The 18,793-nt window shown below is 41.0% G+C and overlaps 1 protein-coding gene across 17 annotated transcripts in view; it reads right to left on the bottom strand.

Moving 5' to 3' along the window:
* The window catches only part of PTPRT (protein tyrosine phosphatase receptor type T), a 591,983-nt gene that overhangs the window by 105,358 nt on the left and 467,832 nt on the right, over positions 1-18,793 (bottom strand). For all 17 annotated transcript variants that reach the window (XM_081916619.1, XM_081916633.1, XM_081916621.1 and 14 more), the window contains exons 12-13: positions 14,740-15,013; positions 9,733-9,769 (exon numbers count right to left, since the gene is read on the bottom strand). In XM_081916619.1, the coding sequence (XP_081772745.1) occupies positions 9,733-9,769; positions 14,740-15,013 (311 nt within the window). The remainder of the gene's footprint in view (positions 1-9,732; positions 9,770-14,739; positions 15,014-18,793) is intronic.

Raw genomic sequence — 18,793 nt, 5'->3', positions numbered from 1 at the left:
ACAAGGAAAACGGTCCCCAGGCAGCATGCACAAGAGAGAAAAGAAAAAAGGAAAATAAAAATAAAATTGTGCCACTTAATAAAACTGCATTTTAATTCCAAGAACTTGTACTCAGAAAAAAATGAACCTTGAGAGATATGGAACCATTTATGAGCCCTCTGCCTTCGTTTCAATTAGGTGGTAAAATTAATGAAACACGCTTTGAGAACACAGGAGGTAATTGTTTCCCCCTTAGCAAGAGAATGCAATTTTCACTAATAAAGTGTCAATACTAACATATATTGTTTGGGGAGAGGGGGGGGGAAATCAGTTCATGCCAAAAGAACGGTTCAAATTAAAATAAGAACATAAAATACATGTCATTAAGGAAACTAAAGGGGCAAAAACTGATTAAAAATCCTTTTTGAATTAAAATTCTGTAGCACAGAACTGGCAAATTGGGGTTTAATTATCAGCTGATATTAAAGGGGTTATTGTTACACAAATGATATGCATTCAAGTTCCCAAATCTGTTGGATTATTATTATTTTCCTCAGCAGACACCCCACTTCATTCTAATTTAATTGGTGGGTACCATTTTATGGATGAAAAAGGCAAAAGATACAAAGGAGATAATACCAGCAGTAAATAAAAGGAAGAAGGAAAATCATTTTGGATTTGATGGGCAGACAGTGTAAGTGAATATAAAGTAGTCACAGACAAACAGGCAAAACACAGATATTTTTAAAACAAACATGTCAACGTGAATGTACATTTATGGTAACTGTGGGGGGAAATAGTAAGTCCAGAAGGAAGGGCACAAAAGCAGGTGCAGATACTCAGTCTTACCTTTTAGTTTAGCTAATAGAGAAACATATTAATTCAGGTGTTCTAAAGATGACTTCAGTAAACATGTGAGGAGTGGGGTTTTGATCATGTGATAAGTGCTCAAGATTATGTACAACAACAACAAATGTTTGGTAGCTCTCCGAGACGGAACACCAGACTAGGTGGAATGATTTAGCAATGCACTATTTATTGTATCTTTATCAAAGGCAGGCCACAATGCTCACCCCCAATTTGCCACCCCAATCACAGGTAGCATTGGAGCAGTTGTGTCAGGGTGGTTTGGGGTAGGGTAGTTACAAGATCAATGTCCTGGGGCTTTGCAGATTCAGTACTCATGGGTACCAGATGCCTGAATAGGGCTTCCAGGAGGGACAAATATTGACAGCAGTGGACAGGGTTCTGCTGAAGGTGGTGAAACAAACAAACCACTACAAAGAAAGAAAGAAATATTGAAATAAAACATAGCGTTATGAGTTTGGTTAGGTGCGTGGGCAGGCTGGATGCCAATACATAATTCCTGGATCCAGCAAGTGTTAAAATCTAATGAAAAGTTTGAATTGTTAGAATAGCCAGAAATTACCGTATTTTTCGCTCTATAAGACACACCAGACCACAAGACATACCTAGTTTTTGGAGGAGGAAAACAATAAAAAAAATATTCTGAATATCAGAAGCCAGAACAGCAAGAGGGATCACTGCGCAGTGAAAGCAGCAATCCCTCTTGCTGTTCTGGCTTCTGGGATAGCTGAGCAGCCTGCATTCGCTCCATAAGACGCACACACATTTCCCCTTACTTTTTAGAAGGGAAAAAGTGAGTTATAGAGCAAAAAATACGGTACTTCGTGCTTTATCCTGTATTTTTATCTTGTGAACTGCCCTCAGATCTTCAGATGAAGGGTGGTATATTAACTTAATTTAACAACAACAACAACAACAACAACAATAATACTACAATGGCCATTCCTCTAAATTTGGGTTGTTAACATAACAATGGAAGTGGTTCTGTATCAGAGAGCAAATGGGTGGTCCCTCTCCCTCAACTCAATGGTAGTTAGTTAAAAGAAGGAGAGAGCTGAGTTTTGTGTGTGTGTGCTAGAAGCTAGAATCCTTTGAGGTAGAGACATGCCTGATTTATGCTTGTATCCAAGGCAAGAGAAGAAAGACCCTCCATCATAGGCTCAGGTTGTATACAGTTTATTTGTAAATAAACCACACTGGGCAACAATTGTTTACTTTTTGAATTTTGTCTAGATTTCTACAATTGATTTAGCGTATTTTTGCACTGCTGAATCAGGAAATGGTATCCGTTTCTCTCCATCAGGTCAGGTTTTTGTGCTATGTTGATTTGGAAAAAATCAGATCTTGGGACAAAATCGATTACATTTTTGTGTCATTATCAGCTGATTTTTGTCAACACATATCATCCTAAATATGTTTTTAAGAGAAAAAAATGTTTTTCCAACAACATATATTGATTACCTGATAGAAACATTGATTACTGTAAACTGAATGGTGGGCATTGATAAAGGTAAGTACATGTAAATTGCATGTTGCTTCACCATTTTTCAAACTTCAGGGCTTGAACTTCCATATCTTGGAACTCCTGGAATGCTCAGCGGCAGGGAGGTCTCTCTTCAGAGTCCAACTGTAGTCAGCCATCATGACTGCGTCCCAGCGACCCTGATACCTGGTCTCCATCTCTTTCATGTCCTGATGGAATCTCTCCCCCTGCTCGTCACTCATTGAACCCAGGTTCTCAGGAAACCGGTCCATATGTGAAAATAGGTAGTGCATCTTGACGCTCATGTTACAGCCCAGGTTTCTGAAAGCAGTCAGCATGTTGTTGACAAGTTCTGCATAGTTTCTGGCCTTATTTTTGCCAAGAAAGTTCTTCACTACCAGAATAAATGCCTTCTACGCTTCCAGTTCCATTTCGTTCACTGAGTTTCCGAACTCTGGATCTCTGATGAGCTGATGGATCTAGGACCGTCAAAGATGCCAGCTTTCAACTTCTCCATGGTCAATCCTGGAAAAGCCTGGCACAAGTAAGTGAAGCAGTCACCATCCTTGTCCAGAGCCTTGGTGAACTGCTTGATTAAGCTGAGCTTGATGTGCAGCGGTGGGAAGAGTATTCTGTCTCTGTCCACCAGAGGGTCGTTGATGACGTTCCTTTCTCTGCAAGGCACCAATTCCTCCCGCACAGGCCAGTCCTTCTTCGTGCAATGCTGAGCACGGTCCCTACTATCCCACATGAACAGAAAACATGGGTACTTGGTGAAGTCAGACTGTTGTACCAACAAAAAGTTCACCATCTTCAGGTCAACACAAATAAACCACTTATGCTGATCATAACCAATTTTCTCCAGCACATACTTCACCGCTTCATAGTTCTCCTTCAGTGTACTCGAGTGAGCCAGGGGTATAGAGGCAAACTGGTTGCCATTGTGTAGCAGAGCACATTTCAGTGATCGCTTGCTGTTGTCAATGAACAGTCTCCAATCTTTGGGTTCGTACTGTGGCACTTCAAGCCCCATTAACTTAGTTTTGATCCCCCAACTTTATGCTTTGCCGCACCAATTTATGGAAGATTTCAAGGTTTTATGACTTCAAACTGATCCCTTTTCGACATAATCACCCAGGACTATTGGACCTGAATACTTCTTGTCATTAAAATAATCATTTCCAATCAAAACAATTATTCGACATGGTATTTTACCCCCACCAACTTCTTCTAAAATGCTCCACACAAGCGTACATGTGAACAAAAACGTAAAAAAACGACATGTGGCCATAGCTCAAAAACTTGACCTGATTGAGCAAAACCAATGTGATTTTTGGATTCAGCACATCAGATTCGTCCTAAATCAACTGAAAAAACGCAGACAACAAATTTGTTGTTGACCAGTGCCATATATCCTAAAGGGTAAAGGTAAACTTAAGGTAAAGGATCCCTGGACAGTTAAGTCCAGTCAAATTTTGACTATGGGTTGCAGCGCTCACCTCCGCTTTCAGGCCGAGGGAGCCAGTGTTTGTCTGCAGACAGCTTTCCGGGTCATGTGGCCAGCATGACTATGCCACTTCTGGTGCACAGAACACCGTGACATGTACCAGAGTGCACGGAAATGCCATTTACCTTCCCGCAGCAGCGGTACCTATTTATCTACACACACTGGCATGCTTTTGAACTGCTAGGTTCGAAAAGACAACACAGCCTCTGCTGTCCCTCATTTTGAAGGAAACATGAACCCTGGGTAAGCGCCTGGAACCCCTGGAATCGCTGGGAGATTGGAGTGGCATACAACAACAGAAAGGTTGGGAATATTCCTACCCTGGTGTGCTGAAATGAGCCTGCTCCCCAACTTCACAAATTGTTAGGAAGTTTTCCTTTAGTTTAACTGAAGTTTTAGCCAACATGCCACCCCAAATTTCACAATTGGGGAAACCCAGCCAGATGGGCGGGGTATAAATAATAAATTATTGTTATTGTTGTTGTTATTATTATTATTATTACAATTGGTAAAGTGAAATGAAATCAGCTTGGTCCTAGTTCTTTTGTTCTTTTAAATTGTCATGGAGATTCATATTGCAGAGTTTCATGCAGGGTGCCACTGGCATAATATGTGCTGGATAGATGTCATGCACCATTTTCAATTCATGTATTATTTGGGCAAGGAGAAAGAGAATTAGAGCTTCTGGTGCTCACAAAACAGGAGAGACAGAGATCTTCCCAACTTATGCAGGAATGGAAGGGTGAGCAGCCATGCAAGGGGGAGGACTGAGGAAAGTATATTGGTTAAGCTGTTTGGGATCAAGCTGTTTTGTGGTTTTCCAAGGGGAAGGTAATGGCTAAAGGAACAAGATGCCATTCCAGACTGTCTCCAGTTCAAGACACAAACACCAAACAGAGAGCAGGTGGTCTGACCACAGCAGAGCCTAGAATGAAAAAAATAACTCTAAGGCACATGATGCATGCACAAGAAGGGAGAACTCGTGATGAACAGAATTGTGCCCTTTTAGGGAACAGTATTTTGTTCCTTTCTTAAAGAACCCAACTACTATGTAAATCTTTCCTGTTTTATGCTGTAGAGAACCAAGTCCTTTCCCTGAAGGATTTAGGATTATATGCTGGTCTAGGATTAGGAATAATAGTAGCATTCAGAATGTTTTAGAACCCCTGCCTAAATGAGCCCCTGTGCCATTACAACCAGCTAATGCCTGGATGGTGAGTTCAGTTCAATCCAAATAAATAAATTAATTAATAATAATAATAATAATAATAATAATAATAATAATAATTTATTACTCATACACCACCCAACTGACTGGGTTTCCTCCCATTAGGACTGCATCTCCAGTTACATGGAAGCACTCTTGGGATTATATAATACTAGTATTATAACACATACTTATATTAGAAGAAGAAGACATAATGTCTAGTAGCCATTGATAACAGAGAACTGCTCATGCTTACATTCCATTTTAAACCTCCACTATTATTATTATTATTATTATTATTATTATTATTATTATTATTATTATCAAAACCTACATTATTACTATTATTATCAGCAAAACTCTTCCCTTATCAGATACAATTACAATAAAGAAAAATGTTTCCAGGTGGCATACATGTATCCTTTCTTGAATAAGATTTTGGCCCTCTTTGTATATTATACATGAGAAGAGGATATGTGTGATGGCAGGGCAGAAGTGTTGGCAGGAAGAGGTGGCACTGCAGATCTGGCCTCTCAACCACTGCGTAGGGGCAGGGGTGAAGCAGGGTGGTGGTGAGGTCAGGGTGGAGTCGGTGCACTTGCGGAGCCAATCTGATGTTTGTTCCATTACACAGGCACCTCCCTCCTGAACTCAGTGCTAAACTGGCTCCAACGGCATCCAGATAAGCAGTAGAGATGCTGCTGCCTGGAGGTAAGGTCCACAGTGGCATCAGTCCCTGCTGACCACCCCTCCAACAGGGGTTTTAGGGCTGCATATCTTGCCCCACCCATCAAAGTCATATGGCTCTTCTCCCACCCGCCATTACTGTGTTCTTCACAACATGTGCAGCAGGGAAACTGTTCCAGATGGCCTGATCCAGGTCTCTAAGTGTCATGGGAAACTTCTGCAGAAAATGGCAATGACATCCTGTCACCATGCTTTCCCTATTTATGTGAGTAACTCCAATGCTTGTATGTATCCACAACAAAGGGAATAATGCTTTTCACTTCTTTTCAAGATTAATTGAAACCAGCCTATTTTATTTATCTTAATCAATAAAACTTGTTCACCATCCCTTCCCACATCTACCTTCCAGCTTTCACATCTCGTTGCAAAATTAACAAGTGATTTTCAGCAGCGCTTGCCTTTAAAAGGACATTTTAAGTTTTCTGTCTGAGCTATTTTAGAAAAGTAGCTGCCGATGGCAATTTGGAAGAAGGTTCATTAAGTATCTTTTCTGCTCCATATATTTTTGCCCATGTCCAAATTATCTTTCCACCAAATCCTCTTTGCTATCAGACAGTAAAGAGAGTGGAAGCAGCCTGTTCATGGTGATCCGGAGGAGAAACCAACTGCATGTTCATTCTTAGTCACTATAGAAATGCATTGTCTACACCATATACAGAAACAGATTACCACAACATCATATTAGGGCTTTACTGGTGGCACACGTTCATTCAGGTTCATGGCAATCCAGATCACCATGAGCCAGGGCATTTGCGTGTCTTACTTTACAGAGTACAGCTCCCTATTTGAAGAAGTCCTCTATTTAAATAGCTCTCCAGTTAAACTCTGGAGATATAGAACCCAAAGGTCTTCATTGCATCTCTTCTCTCTGTCCCTCCCTCCAGCAGCAAGAGAATTGGCCTTTTCAGCCATGGGAATGCTCTCTCCAGGAAGTCTTGCTTGGTGCTAACAGCTTTTTAGTATCAGACAAAGATGTTAAATTTTCTTCCAGGCATTGAGTGTTAATATTCTATACCAGCTAATGGATTCCCCCCCCCCCAACCCCTTGGCCATTTTTTTGGTGATGAAGCCTGTGTTGGAAGGATGGAGGTATTTGCTTTTATGGCCTCTTTGCCTTAAGTGTGTCCAATTGTTTTTTGTGTTGTTGTTGCTGTTTTTGCCCTGTGTGATGGGATTTTGTCTTTCTACATCAAGACTTCATGTGGCAAGCAACCACAAAACAAACATGTAATTATTAAATTTGCAACTATGCCATTGCATTTGTTAACTATTGCATATGCTAATTCAGGCCAATTTTATGCAAATCTCTGTCCTCTTTGTTGGTAATAGGCTCCCTCTTTTTGGGTGATGCTTGGGTGATTTCAATGGCATTATTGTATCTCGCGGTGTTTGTTAAAGTTTTAATGCAAGGGCATGAGAAAATAAATTATTTGAAACCCATTTTGCTTTTGTTGTTATTGCTACTACATACATAGGATTTAAGGTAATGCATTGACAAAGAACTTCTACAGAGGAAAATGACAAGGAGAAAGTGTGAGCAATATACTAAAACAACTCCACAAGACAACAGCATGCAAGGGAGAAGAAGGAAACACACTCTGTTGGCTATAGAGGGATGGCATAACCCATGTGCTGCATCACATCTTAACAGGTTTATGATCTCAGCATCTCTACCAGGTTCTGTGGCATTTGCTAAATGCAGCAGAACTGCTATGGGCTGCTACTAGAGACTAGAAAGCTCTACAAAGCTCTCCTCTATTTTGGCACAGAAATGATGCAACCTCTTTAAAAGATTGCAAGCCAAAATGCCCCCTCTCATTCCCATCATTCCTCTCCATCCTCAAAAGTCATTCCCATCCTTCAAATCACCCTTTACATGCTTTCCAAATGCCAGTGGTGCTGAGAAAAGCAATAGCAGCATGCAAGAATATATACATTTTTTTTCTCCCATTCTTCTCTTCCTGACATGATGATTAGCAGTATGTCAAAGAACAAAGCTGGGTGGCTGACAGAACACAGACCTCTCAGCCATCAGGCTTTGTTTCCAGATGTGTGTGTGGGGGGGAGAATCTCCCCTCTCCTTTCTCCATGCAAGCTCTCACTGGTGCTTGGGAAGGAAGGAAAGTGGGGATGTGTTGAAAGGACTGGTGGGGAAGAACTTTGGGGTGGTAAAGGCAGGTTGTGGGGCAGAGGGAAGTTGTGAATTCCTGCCTGGCTCCAATTTCAATATGAGCCAGACAAGAATTTCCCTTCTCCTTTTGAGGTAGATATTGTGGGTGCTCAGATCTGGCTTTGCAAGCATGTGCTTTGGAAAACTAGTTTTTCCCATATGATTTAGGTAGCAGATGGGTACTGAGATGAGATCTTTCTCAGTTGTCGCTTCAGTGTTTTCAACTGACGTATGTGTGTGTGTACACATGTGTGCTAGGTGCAATCTTACATTCACATGTAAGCAAGAAATTATCGAAGAGTTCACCTTGTTTTGATACACTATTGAAATTATTAATCAATATGAGAAATAATACTTTTTTTGTCAGAAAAGGGATGACCCAGACACACAATTTAATTGCTCATATGAGCAAGTCATTTTCTGGTTAAACCTACATTGGCAACGAATACGGCACACAACAGAAACCAAAGGTTAAGAGTAGTCAAGGGCATTCCAGTTTTTATATCACTCCATGCCCATCATTTGACCACCATCTTATTCCTTGATGGTTTATTGTACATTGAGATTTCCTTGCTGGGCTTGTCCTGGACCATTTGACAAGGCATAGAAGTACCCAAACAACAGGCTAACATTTCACATGTGACTACAAGAAATGAGGCAGAAGAAAGGATATGAGTCTTAAAAATTGTGCAAGAGCTGTGAAGCCCACTGTCAATTACACTGAGATAAACTGGGCTATATGATCATTATGCTATTCAGCATGATATCAGTGCAAAGGTTGGGCAAAATTTTGACAAGACAAAGCTGTTTGCCAGGCAGTCTTTTTAACCACAATTCCTCTCCTCATTTCTACAATTGTGTTCAAGGGCATGTTTATTGAGAATGTAGAATTGGCTGAGAGATATTCTTTTTCTTTTCTTTACATTTTGTTACAAAATAAATTGCTTTATTGACACCTTTGCTAGCAAAGCTACCTCCGGGGTGATTCTCTTCCATTCTCAGGAGGTTCATAAGAACTACTATAATCGAAAAAACATATTAGGACACATATAATGCTTTCCCACAGGAGCCACAACCTTGTCATTTAGACTGAGAGGTGACAAATGTATTATTTTAACAAAGCACTGCCATTTCACTTGGCTCAAGCTAGACACTGGTATGTGGCCAGTGGTTTGATTCCTTGTCTCATATTAGTTTTAATCTGAAGTCTTTCTTGTCAAGGTCACTGGAGATAAACCAGGAACAACTGCCAACCAGTATCAAGACAAGACTGACTTTTCAGACACTGTTAAATCCATCCCCATTGGGAATTAATACATGCAGTTATCTTTGAACTGTTTGCAAGTTTGAATATCCCATCCTCACTCCCCATCCATAATGAAGACCAAGATACTAGAGGATTATATTCTCACAAGAGTAATAAGAACTGTAGGAATGAAGCTACAGAAAACAAAAGGGAAATGTTGGGAAGTTAAAACAACAACCACGGTCTGTCTGTATGAACAAACAAAAGCAGGTCTTCCCCAAATCCCACAAATATATTTGATAACTCACTTTTTCTGAATGAACCACATATAGTTTAAGGGACAAAAAAAAGCCACTTTTGATAAGAGAACCAAGTTATTCCATTACAACAGAACTACAAAGTGCCCTATGGCACCTTAAAGATTACCTGGTGGCTGTATTTTCAATCACAACAGAACTGGTTTCCATATGAGCATTATGCTTAGAACTAGGAGTTTTGTTTTTCTAAAAAAAGGTCTTCAACATACCTTTTGTTGCCAGCCGGACACAGTTGATTTTGGTTTCCTGAAAATGACAGAATATGGAAAAGCATCAGGTATGTCTGCTTCTTTGTGTAAGAACAATTTAAGAAGTAGCACTCTGAGCCACACTGGACGACAGTGTCTTTCTGAACTATCCGTTGGAATGTGTAGCATAGTAAGTGCAAAATTGTTGTGCAAAATTCAGATGTTGTACATCTCTTGCAAGGGTATCACACGTCTTCATCAATGGGATTCAAACAACAGTATTTGATACCTAGGGGGGAAATGATAATGCCCACTAATACTGCAATAGCATCCACAGCTATTGCAGTTGCCTTGTGGAATATGACTTTATGAGTATCACGTCAACTGATGGGTGGCTGTTCAGATAGAAACTATTCTGAAAAAGATGTTGCTGAATAACTCATACAGTATTTATCAGAAAAGTAGGGATAAGCACTTAACTGATTCACATAAAGAGCCAAAACACTCTATTAAAACTTTCACTACCAGACACTTGAAAGCAATAATATCTTATAAGCCTAGAAGATGTCTACCAGATACTAGAAAAAAATATGTCTCCCCTTAGGTACCTATTTTCTTAAATGATTTATATATCAGCATGAGCTGCTTTTCAACCATTCCTTTTCTGCACTAATCCAAAAGACTCTATGTATTAATGTGCTACAGAAATATCTGCTGGTTATGTTTTATTGTACCATTTACAAAAGTAGTAAAGCAAGTGCCCTCTTTTAAAAATAATGAGTTGTATCCGTTGCTGTCATTCCATTGTACAATGGACTTCCTCTTGCACAATGGAACTTATCCTTGTAGCCGCCACCCTCAAAATCTCCTTCAATGGGTTGGTAGGCTCTGCAAAGCAGATTTGGGGGGCACTGAAGGAGAGTAGGGGAAGGGGAAGTCCCACTGCATGAGTGGACCTCCACATGTGCAGCACTGGATGCAAGCCATTGATAATGTATTGTTAAAGGTAGCCATGTCCCCTGCAAACACACACAAACATACAATCAGTAATATTTTACACGATGGTATGTTGCAATACATTGTATCAGCCCCCATATTTGCATGCCAGATGTGAAAGCTGGACTTCTTTGCAGCCATCCCCATCATTTGTAGACTATCTCTAGGGCTTGTTTGGGGGCTTCTGGTCTGTGGGGTCCTGACGTTCAGGCCTAAAGACACCACCAAATGGGAGGAGATCAGAAGGTCCTGAAGAAGCACATCTAATGAGTATGAGTGGTTGTTCAGACAAGGAGCCCAACTTAACTGACAGCAGGCTCTGATTCCTCCTCAGAACGTTAGAACAGCCCTTCCGGATGAATCCAATGACCTATCTAGTCCTGGATCCTGTTCTCACAGGGGGCCAACCAGATGCCTGTGAGAAACCTGGAATCGGGACCTGAACACAAGTGCACTCTTGTCTCTTGTGGCTTTCAGCAATTGCTATTCAGAAGCATTACTACTTTCAACCATGGAGGCAGAGCATAGTCATCACGGCTAGTAGACATAGGTATTTTTAGATTATGGTTACTCCCTTCCTTGTTCCCGGAACTGCAGAAAAGTCCAAAAGAGGCCTGGAGAATGGAGACACGAGAATGGGCCTTTTCTGCAGTGGCTCCCCATTTGTGGAATGCTCTCCCCAGGGAGGTTTGGCTGGCGTCTTCATTGTACACCTTTAGATGCCAGGCAAAAACTGCTCTCTTTAACCAGGCCTTTGGCTGATTGACATCCAATGTCCTTTTAAAATGGGGGGGGCAGGTCCACCCCCATCGTTCAGCCCAGACACTGAGATCCAGCGCCGAGGGCCTTCTAGCGGATCCCTCATTGCGAGAAGTGAGGTTACAGGGAACCAGACAGAGGGCCTTTTCAGTAGTGGCACCTGCCCTGTGGAACACCCTCCCATCAGATGTGAAGGAAATAAGCAGCTATCTTATCTTTAAAAGACATCTGAAGGCAGCTCTGTTTAGAATTTTTTTGAATATTTAATGCTACATTGTTTTTAACACTCAATTGGGAGTCTCCCAGAGTGGCTGGGGAAACTCAGCCAGATGGGTGGGGTATAAATAATAAATTATTATTATTAATATTATTATTGGGTTGTCTTTGTGCTTTTTTGTTTTCATTATGTATTTTGTGCTTTATATATTGTGATTTTATGTTGTGGATCACCCTTTCTAATAATAGTAATACCTAATTCACTGTAAATATGTGCTACTGCCAGTCTTCAGAATCTCTCCCCCCCCTTCGCTGCATTATTTATTGACACAGATCACACCCATATGGCCCATGAACACGTGCGCAACATAGCAAGCCTTTGTGGTTCTGAAAAGTTACTTTTTCAGGCAGTAATAGGCTGCAGGCTTTCCTTTCCACTTATGTTTTTACACTGTCATGTACAAGTCTCTGGTGTAATGAATACTGCATAAATTACTGTAGGAAACAGGGCCCCATTAATATGGATACGTTTTGTGCACATTTTGCAAGCATCAGCATGGCATTGCAGAATGAAATTTCTACATCACCATATCTGAGCAGTAATTTCAAAAGATGAAAATATTGTTCAGTTTCAATACCACCCTCTTATGGCAAATATGTTCTCCATGGGCTGGATTAGATAAAAAGATGCCTCTATATCTACTTGTGCAAGCTTTAGGAATATTTTAGACCTCCACGTCAGCAACTGAAAATCTTCCCACTAATTTATCAGTCTCAGAACTGGGGAATAATGACTAGCCCTCCAACAGAGAAGCCCTCAAGAACGGCCTGTTCTGGCCAAAACCACACTGGGCATTAAGAAAAAGTGCAATACTCTTTAACATCTGGAGATAGGTTTTCTGTTTTTTGTCTTTTTCGTTGGATTGTGTGTGTGTGTGTGTGTGAGTGAGTGAGTGAGAGAGAGCGCTTCCAACAGGCAACTAAGAATCAGCAAAAGATGGCTGTTGAGTAGTGGAATATTTGATAAAACATCCTGGAAGAACACTTTTGGTGCTCAGAGCTCTGGACCCTTCTTTCTATTATCAGAAGCCCTCGCAAACTTAGGCCGTGTTCAGAGAAGATGAGAACTGTTGTCTATCACTGCATTGGTTATATTGGCTACTCTTGCCCCACACTATCTCTGCTCATCACAGGTACTAACTACAGGCGTGGTGAACCTTTTTGACCAGGCTTTCAAAAGCATGAAATGTTTTAACAATACATACATAAATAAATAAGAAGAATCCACCAATTCCAAATTTGGCAACTCCACAAACTATAATTTAGTCATGTGTTATTCTACAGGTGTCCAATGGGAAATGAAAAAGGTGTACAAATATGGGGGGGGGGGGTAAATTTTTGTTTTATTCTAAACCTTTGCTAAAATTTTATTTGAAATAAATTAATTGAGCACTTTAAAAGCTACTGGATTAAACAGCAATAAAAGCAGTGTAAGATTTTTTTCACTGTTACACTTGGAGCTCAGTTCCAAGTTCTCATTATCTCTGTTACCATTAGCTGTGAGGGCTGCACTGAAAAACAGCACAATTAATAGCCAGTTATATAACAAATGTGGTAAACTGCAGCTGATTTAGATCACAAGTTCTCTCGCCTTTTGTTATGCAACACTATATTTCTGTGTATGCGCATATATTGGGGTGTAGGATAAGACAGACGCTCATTTGAGTTCTTCTTGTGGGCTGTTATGAGGGAGCTGGGCTATCTGGTGTTTCTCCCAGAAGTTAATCTAAATAGAACATGTGTGAAACAGAATATTCTTTGGCTTTGTTATACAAAGCACCTGTTTTCTGAATGGTGTGAATTTTGCTCCTTGGGCTTGCCAAAAGCCAGAAATGAGTCAGAGTTTGATAAAAAGGAAAACAACAAAACAAAATTCTAAGCCAAGTTTCTTACTTGTCAGAGAGGGAGAAATACAATCAGCTTCTTTTACCAAAACAAGTCAATTGTCCCAAATTAATTTCCCACACAGATCCACCCCACCCTCACAAATATACCGAACGCAAACAATGCTGCTTGACGAAACCATGGTAACTTTCTACATTTGTTGCTCCACTTCTTGTTTGAAGCTGAACTGCATATTACGTAATTGCTCTAAACAAATCCAAAAGGCTGGGGTACACACTGGCAAATGGACTATCCTGGCAGATATAGATGCAGAAGATTACATCATATTAAAAGTGTAGGCATTCATTATTTTCAAACAGTATTCCTTGAAGCAGGAGGTTTGAACTGCAGCCTTGCAATTATGATTCAGTAGTGTGGGGTGCCGAACTGTGTAAGTCGCCACTCCTCCTCTCTTGTTGCATGGCCTAAATCAGTTGTCATCAGATATTTTAGGCTTATGCAAGCTTTTCTTAACTTCGTAGAAGAACCAATGACGATTGGAATATATGGCAATGGGGAATAGGAACCAGGAAAGGGTCAGAGGATAAACACAAGGAGATCATATCCACATCATACATCTAAAGCACACTGAAATCACATGGCTTCCCACAAAAGATCATGGGAACTGTAGTTTATTAAGGTATAGTGGTACTTAGGGTTACATACGCTCCAGGTTACAGACTCCGCTAACCCAGAAATAGTACCTCAGGTTAAGAACTTTGCTTCAGGATGAAATCATGCTCTGGCGGCCCCATTAGCTAAAGTGGTGCTTCAGGTTAAGAACAGTTTCAGGTTAAGAACGGACCTCCGGAACGAATTAAGTACTTAACTTGAGGTACCACTGTACTTGGAATTACAGCTCTGTCAGGGATAAACTACACTTCCCAGGATACTTTGAGGGAAGCCATGCACTTCCTATGTATGGTGCAAATATGACTGCAGCCTTGCAGCACCTTAAAGACTAATAGTGTTATAAAGTTTTCATCCGATATGTTATTTTAGAAATCCGGAGGGTTTATTCTTAACAAAATGTTGGATGGAACTGAGTTCATCCCAGCCAGGCCAGAGATGACAATTACGAGGCTGGCTGAAGCCAGAAAGTTAAACACTTACCCCATTTGCTTTACTGAGTGCCTGGAAATAAATACTGTAGCTTTTCAGTGGCGAAAGTGGAGCATTCCAGTAGCCGTTATAAGTTTTGTTGTCTCCCACCGTGAAGGGCTGTGTGACAGGAAGGTTGACTGGTTTCAACTCAGCTGCAAAGTAATGCGGAGAGTCGAGATTTGAAGCATTTTTGTAGCTCACTGGAACAGAGAAACACTCAATGATGTCAGCAGCTCTTCGTGACTTCTGTGGCCTCTCTTCTTTCACAACAAGCTGATAAACACTGAAAGAGAGAGAAAGAACAGCTCCATTCAACAAGTTGAGGATGAACGGGCCATGTGAGTAATCAAAGCAAAATGCTTCACAAAAAAATACTCTGTTTGAGTAAACCAAGAATTCCCAATCCAGTAAATAATTTTTTTAAGTACATGAAATTAAAATGTTAATCTAAATAATAATCAAATATCTGCATATAGAAAAATCTCAAATCAGATGGAAGTCCACGCCCCCATACTTGTGTAAGTCTAACAGGGTGGAGGCAACAGCACATTCCTAGTTTTCCTAAAGCACCAGAAGCATGGCTGGAGTTATAGGGATGAAACATGTCAAAGTAAAAGGCAAAGGAGAAAAATAAATAAAAATAAAAATGTTTAAACCAGCTTCCATACCCCAGGTCCAAGGGGGTGAATCACAACAGAAGTGTGGCTTGTCGGGTTTGAAGTGCTAAGATGTCACAGCCAGGATGTGATGTGATGCGATGTGATGTCATAGTCTAGAAGCATGGTGCACTCACCTGAAAGCCTAGGACATGTTCTGCCAAGGCACAGCCCAATAATGAATGCTAAATGTAATTGGACAGTATTTCTAATCTCAAAAGAAACACTAGTAAACTGATCAAATTATGACCAAACTACTGCTCACGAAGTGCAAACCCCACAGTGATAATCATTTATTTATGTGAAGGATTTCTACCCTGCTCTGTAACCAAAAATGCTCACAAAATGGCTTACAAAAGATCAGTAGTAAAACATGATATGAGCGATAGCTGCAGCAGTAAGCCAGAGGCAAGTTGCCAGTGCAGACAAGCCAGTAGCTATAAAAAAAACCTCAAATTAACTTTTATTAACTATAGCATGTTGCCAGCAAATAGCATAATTATTCAATAACACAACTATAAAAAGGTAAGCAGTCATGTCAAGTTTCAAAAGACCACCCATCAGTTTTAGAGCAATTTCACATCAAAGCACATACAGTATGCGTGTCTGTTACAGTACTTTGCTTCGTCAAATGGGAGTTTTATTAATACATCAGAGAATGCAAAAAGATAAAGCGATTGTACATTTGGGCCAATACATATTTTACAGCAGAAAGACACAGCACACACCACCACAACAACAGCAACAACAACTTGCACAATATTCTGTTATATTTCTGGAAGCAGCTTTTACACTGTGTAAAAGTTCAACTATACTGTGGAAATTAAGTTAGAGAAACGACAGGAAATCAGAATAAACTGCCATGTGAATGTAGCCACAGAGCGTCTTGTTCCCTCTGTCATTCCTACAGCTCTCAGACTTGGCAGCGGAGGCAGACATACTTGAGTCTTAACACTAGTCGCCCATTTGACAAAGAGAAAGGTATCACTGCAAGTCGCTTCTCTTCTCATCAGAGTATTCATATATGCTGCCCTCAGCTGTCTATATGAGGCTGGCTCTTTGTCTCGTTAGACAGGAAAGATCGATGGAAGGCCTGGGAACAGCCAGTAGCCCATCATTCTAGCTGCTTTCAGAAGCTTGTTGTGGCAGGAAGACGGGCCCAAAACATTTCGAGTAATGTCTCGCCAGTGTTATTGTAGGAAACAATGGGTGGCAGCTAAAGCAAGAAAAAGAATCCGAACATTTAGCTCACTTGTTGGAACAATCATTGTTTCCTTTTTATGATTCTGTGACATACTCTTCTAAAAAAAATGTTGTTGTTTTTTTAAGGCAAGCTAAAATAATAATAAAAGCAGTGATGAGAAAATGCAAGAGACCTTCTGAATAGCCCATTCTTTTCTTACAGTGGCTAGCTAAATGCCTTTGGGAAACCCATCAACAAAGTCATGAGCAAGATCATCCTCTCCTACTTGTGATTCCCAGCAACTCAAAGGCATGCTGACTCTGTTAATGGCGGTAACAGGGCTATCATAACTAGTAACCATGATAGCTGAATCCTCCACAAGAGCCCATTGCCTCCCTAGGCTTCTTTATGTCATTCTATACTCTGGTTTAATGTGTTGCTCAGACACAACCTGTTTTTAACAGGTCCTAATTATCAAGGACCTGTTAAAACGCGGGTGGCGCTGTGGGTTAGGGACGCGGGTGGCGCTGTGGGTTAAAGCCTCAGCGCCTAGGGCTTGCCGATCGAAAGGTCGGCGGTTCGAATCCCCGCGGCGGGGTGCGCTCCCGCTGCTCGGTCCCAGCGCCTGCCAACCTAGCAGTTCGAAAGCACCCTCGGGTGCAAGTAGATAAATAGGGACCGCTTTCTAGCGGGAAGGTAAACGGCGTTTCCGTGTGCAGCTCTGGCTCGCCAGAGCAGCGATGTCACGCTGGCCACGTGACCCGGAAGTGTCTTCGGACAGCGCTGGCCCCTGGCCTCTTGAGTGAGATGGGTGCACAACCCCAGAGTCTGGCAAGACTGGCCCGTACGGGCAGGGGTACCTTTACCTTTACCTTACCTTTAATTATCAAGGGGTGCGGGTGGTGCTGTGGTCTAAACCACTGAGCCTAGGGCTTTCCGATCGGAAGGTTGTTGGTTCGAATCCCCACAATGGGGTGAGCTCCCATTGCTCAGTCCCAGCTCCTGCCCCCCTAGCAGTTCGAAAGCAAGTGCTAGCAGATAAATAAGTACCGCTCCAGCAGGAAGGTAAACGGCCTTTCCGTGTGCTGCTCTGGTTCGGACAAAGACCCGCTCCCTTGGCCAGGAAAGCGAGATGAGTGCCGCAACCCCAGAGTCGTCCGCAACTGGACTTAATGGTCAGGGGTCCCTTTACCTTTAATTACCAAGGAGTCAAGTACAATTACTCAAAAAACATTCCCTGCTAATGTGCATATCCTTGCCACTCTGAAACAGGCCAATGCATGCAGTACAAACAAAAATTCCAATTAAATAATGTTTTACAAAATGAGTCTTGGCTTCCCACTTGTAAGGAATACTCCAACATTATAATCCTTCAAACTGGACAAATTACTTTGGCTCTGAAAGTTAAGCAGCCTGCAGGGCAAACTTATGAAACTGAAGTCCCTTTCAAAGAAACCTCGACAGAGTTTACAAACTCTTAGTCTTCAGAGGGTGGCTTAGACTTTTAAGATATAACTGTTCAATTAGTCATGTAGCATTCTTAAAAACGATGAAATAAATTGCATAATGGAGCCACAGAGAACACATTAAAAACTAAAAGAGCCCAAATTGGAGTTAAAACAGAAGTGTCTGGGAGAAAAAGTGCTCCAAATTTGTTTTTAAAGCATATATTCCTCAGGGGAGGAGGGGACAGAGATCTACAACTCCCTCCTTTATACAAACACTCTTCTAATCCCAACAACCTTGATTCCTCTCAAGAATAAAATTAATCCATAAAGAATCAGACAAAAAGCTTTCAAACTAAAGGAGATTTTTATACAGGTAATCATAAAGAACTTCCTGGTTTTCAAAACCTGGATTATGTCAGAAATCTAGTTATAAATGCAACAACCATTTTGCTGAGATGCTCAGAAATGCTATTCAAATGCCTATTTCTAAAATTGTGGCAAAGTATTCAGAGTAATTTGCATTCATGCAATTTTCTAATTCTTTTGCTATCTTTGATCAATCTACTCAAGGATTTCAAGCAGACAAAGTGGGATGTGTAATCCCTTTCGGAGAAATGTGTACAGTCAAGTCAACCCAAGTAAATTTATCATAATAAATTAATACTGCAGCTCAACGGGGCAATGAAAATTAGGATCAGGTAAGATTAGGAAATAAAAACTGAAAACAAAATAAAGTGTAGTCGGTGTTGTACAAGCAGAAGGCAACTCAGAGAGCA

Source organism: Podarcis melisellensis (genome assembly GCF_964234715.1).
Source record: "Podarcis melisellensis genome assembly, chromosome: 6".
Classification (NCBI taxonomy): domain Eukaryota; kingdom Metazoa; phylum Chordata; class Lepidosauria; order Squamata; family Lacertidae; genus Podarcis; species Podarcis melisellensis.
Note: the sequence above shows the minus strand (reverse complement) of the source record. Positions and strands in the feature narration are given on the sequence as shown.